Genomic DNA, 4,306 nt, shown 5'->3' on the forward strand with positions numbered 1-4,306 from the left:
CCTATGGCGCCAACATAAATTCAAATAATTCATTAAATGCGCTTATGGCGCCAACATACTCCCGACCTTGGAAGCTCCTTCCAACATCAGTCTAGCCTTCTTCGTCTAGGGGTAAGGGGCAGATTTTGTGTACGTTCCGCTTGAGATAGCCATTTTTGGTTTTAAGAGTCACTACTCTAACCACACCATCGTTTCCTGGATGAAGTTCGTGAACTCTTCCAAGTAGCCATTGTCCCGGCGGTAAGTTGTCCTCCGCAATCAACGCGAGAGAGCCCAATTTCACATTTTTGAACAGGCCATTCCATTTTGTCCGCTCTTGTAGCAAAGTCAAGTATTCTGCCGCCCAACACTTCCAAAATGCATTCTGCACCAGTAGAATTCGCTTCTAGTGATTAGTCATGGACATCTTTATCACGTCTTCATCATATGGCTCTACCATGGTGTTCAGCGGACGGCCAACCAAAAAATGTCCAGGTGTCAGGGCCTCTAAGTCGTTGGCATCTAAAGACCGAGGGTGTAACGGCCTGGAATTCATTATGGGCTCCACTTGAGCTACTGCCGTCAAAGTTTAGGGCAGAGCTGTTTGCACACTTCACCAGAAGTTGCTTAGCGACCTTGACTGGGCGCTTCCCTCGCACGTTAAAATGCATATGAATTGGTCCAGCCCAGGATGTTTTAACTCAAATGGACCATCAGCTTTAGTTAACCGACCGCCAACGCGAATTTGTTCGATTCCTTCTTCTATATGTATGAACGGACTTAAGCGTTGTATCTTCGCCGACTTAATGAACATTTCTTTCTGAAGGCAAATGAATTCCCTTTTAAACGCTATGTTTTGCAAATTGTAAATAATGTAGCGCAATCCTCCATACATTTCTGCAACCGTTAGTTCACCCTTGCCTATAGAACTGGATCAAGCCTTTCTCCAACGAAATATGAAACTGAAGACGCGCTGCAGTTTAAGGAAATCGTTCGCAAAAATGCGTTCTTCTACTATATGGTCTGTTTCTGTCTGGGCACACACTAGAGCAAAATTTTCCTTTCTTCGGTCTGGCATTTCTTCTGCTGTTCCGGACCAATGTCCTTTCACCCATTCATTGACTGGTTGCTTCAAGAAGCTCGGGCCATGCCACCACAGCGCTGAGTCTTTCAATTCCCTTGGATACATGCCATGGGAAACTACGTCCGCTGGATTTGACTTCGACTCAACCTTAAACCAATCTTGAATGTTCGACATTTCTTGTATTTTTGCAACCCTATTTGCGACGAAAGTTGTCCATCGGCTAGCGTGCGATGAAATCCAGTTTAGAACAATAGTGGAATCTGTAAAGTAACGACACTGTGCTAACTTTAACTGTATGCAGGACTGCACCTTTGCCATTAGTTCTGACATTAGCAGTGCTCCTTTTTGTCCTATGCGTGGCAACGACGTGACTCTCACTGGAGCAACCTTTGACTTGGCCGCCACCAAGTGTATCGCGATTTGTCCAGCCTTGTCTCTGACTTTGCCATCACCGAACGCGGCAAAATGCATTGGCTAATTGCATTCAGTTCTCCTCGGTATTTTTTCCATTGTGCCTTTAAGCCGGCTGAAAGTTCATCGTCCCATTGAAGTTTCAGCAGCCACAGCTCCTGCACAAATATTTTTCCGAGAATGATTACGGGACCTAAGACCCCCAAAGGGTCAAACAACTCAGCTAATTCAGACAGTACTACTCTCTTGGTAATAACAGGAGAACCTTTTGGATGAAATGAAAACCTGAATATGTCTTCCTTACAAATCCAACTGATGCCTAAAGTCTTTGCAGCGTCCTCGCTTGCCAGAACCAATGGGTCCAATTTAGGCAGCTGACTCACTATTTCCTGGCAATTGCTTCGAAACTTATGCAACTCAAATTTTCCCAAATTAAGCATGTCTGTCACTTCTTGCCACAATGTTAATAACTGAGGGATGGAATCGCCACCGCTTAGCATATCGTCCATAGAAAAATTGCATCTGACTGTTTCGGATGCTAATGGATACTTTTCGGCATGCTTATCCGCCAAATACGACAAACATCTCACTGGTACCGTAAGTGACTGTGCGTAAGCGAAGCGCCTTTAAAGGTTCGTGGCTGTCACTTATCCACAAAATGCATTGGTAGTTGCACTGCGAGCTCTCTACGAGCACTTGCCGATACATTTTGGCAATATCTGCTGTAAGAGCATACTTATAAAATCGGAATCTTACCAGAATGTCAAATAAATCTGGTTTCAGTGTTGCACCTACCAACATTGTGTCCTTTAAAGATACCCCGTTGCTGGATTTACAAGAGGCATCGAAGACCGGATGATGAGGCATAACATATTGCACTTCATGCATCTTTGTGGGTGCTACTACCTCCAAGTGACCTAATTGCTTGTTGTAGTATACACACATACTGAGTACACACTGTACGCAGTGTATTTATGAAAACCAAGCATAATTCATACGCGACGTAACATGATGGCACTTATGCGCCCTAAGCGGCATAAGTGCAGCGTCGGCGTTTTTATCATAATCACTTCATGTGTGCATGTTATTCTCTCTCGCGCTCTCGCTGCCAACAGCGCTGACGCTGCCGGCGTCACCAACAGCGCAGCTAAACGTCTTTACATAGCGACCGTGACAGGACCAACGTCCGAAGATTGCGGGATGATGGTCCTAATACAGAAGAAACAAGCAAACGGGGAGAGAAAACTCCAGTAAAAATCAAAGTGAAACCCTGCCGTCGATGAAGAAAAAGCAGTCGCTCTTCTACGGAGGAAAACCTACGGAAAAATGTTGTGTACCCAGGCAAACAGAAAAAAACTGAAAGACAAGGCCGATTTGGACGCTCAGCTGGCCAGCGCTGGAGACAAGCTAATGGTTGTGGATTTCTTTGCCACCTGGTGTGGACCTTGCAAAATTATTGCGCCCAAGCTGGAGGAGATTGCGCAAAAATTGGCAGAGAAAATTGTTGTGCTGAAGGTCGATGTGGATAAGTGCGAAGAAATCGTCATGGAGTTGAATGTATCCAGCATGCCCACTTTTGTGTTCCTGAAAAAGATTGAGGAGTTTGCCGGCGCCAATGCCCAACGATTAATCGACACCATTTAAAAGCTTTCGGCCTAAAAAGTGTTTTTTGGAATGCTTTAGTCTCAATGTCCGCTAAATTATTGTTCGACGGATGATTTTCCAACACCACACGAGAAGACCTACAGCGCTACATAGAGCACATCAATGAATTGAAGGCCGAATTAAAACTTCGCAACCGGGCGAAGTCACGCAAGGGGGCCGCAAATATGCGTAAGCCTTAACTTGCCATAGATTTAAGTCCTACATGCGAATTGATGCACGTCAGTGCAATTCGCAAACACTAAAACCTGTTAGGCTTTAATTACTAACATATGTGGTAGGAGAATTTTTTTAATTTTTTTTTATGAATTGTAACATTGAATTGTGAGCCTACAACATAAAGTACCATAAAGTCTGTTTATTAACCGATTTCAAAAAAGAATAGGTTATCAATTCGTCTGTATTTTTTTTATTTATTTTTTTTTTATGTATGTTACCTCGGTACACTCGACTGGGTGAACTGTTTTTAATGGTTCTTATACCATTTGAAAGCTGGTGCTTCCAGAATGGTCCCATATACTTTGTCGGGTCTGCCACGCCTCCTTCTGCCTGTTACATTTTTCAGCTCGCGCAAATCTAATATACTCTTGTACATTTCATGTACAGAGTATAAAAATACAAAAAATTTTCTTTTCCATTTATTTTACGAAAATAAAATTTTTTTCCAAAGGGGGAAGGTGTAGCATAGCCACCGTTCATCAATACCTAGTGCCCACTGTCATAAACAATGAACGCGAAAGAAAGGTTTAGGATTACAGCCCGCTGACTTACTGACAAGGCAAGTGTCAACGCTCTAAGTGCGCCACTTGACTTGCAGCGTCAGCACTGGCTCTGACCCAATGACCAATCAAAGTAGCGAACGAAACAGACTTATTGACGATCGATGAATAGGGAAAAGGATAGGAACAACCAAGGGTCGTATGCCATTCCACTTCACTTACACTTACACAGTTGATCTACTTACACACATTAGACATTAAGCAAATATTGTTAATACATGACATTATATACATAATTAGTACATAAGCCACATTTTGTATAAAAAGAGCTAAATAAACATACAAGACACAGTGCAGTCTTAAAGCTAAAAGAAAAAAAAAATGCTAAAGTCGAGCAGGCTCAACTCTTATATACCCTGTACCACCCCACAAAAAAGAAATTAAATAAATT

General features: G+C 42.9%; 1 protein-coding gene across 1 annotated transcript; it reads left to right on the forward strand.

Annotated features, from left to right (window-relative positions):
* The first annotated feature begins 2,800 nt into the window (after nt 1–2,800).
* On the forward strand, nt 2,801–3,133 carry LOC115633563 (thioredoxin-2-like). Its single transcript, XM_030531019.1, has one exon. It carries the CDS (start codon nt 2,801–2,803, stop codon nt 3,116–3,118), a length of 318 nt encoding a protein of 105 aa, XP_030386879.1. The 3' UTR covers nt 3,119–3,133.
* Nucleotides 3,134–4,306: the final 1,173 nt, after the last annotated feature.

This window comes from Scaptodrosophila lebanonensis, unplaced genomic scaffold (genome assembly GCF_003285725.1).
Source record: "Scaptodrosophila lebanonensis strain 11010-0011.00,11010-0021.00 unplaced genomic scaffold, SlebRS2 tig00001445-arrow-arrow-pilon, whole genome shotgun sequence".
Classification (NCBI taxonomy): Eukaryota; Metazoa; Arthropoda; class Insecta; order Diptera; family Drosophilidae; genus Scaptodrosophila; species Scaptodrosophila lebanonensis.

What these genes read in the sequence shown, in the direction of transcription:
- LOC115633563 (XM_030531019.1), top strand. Translation starts at nt 2,801, where the DNA reads ATGTTGTGTACCCAGGCAAACAGAAAAAAACTGAAAGACAAGGCCGAT.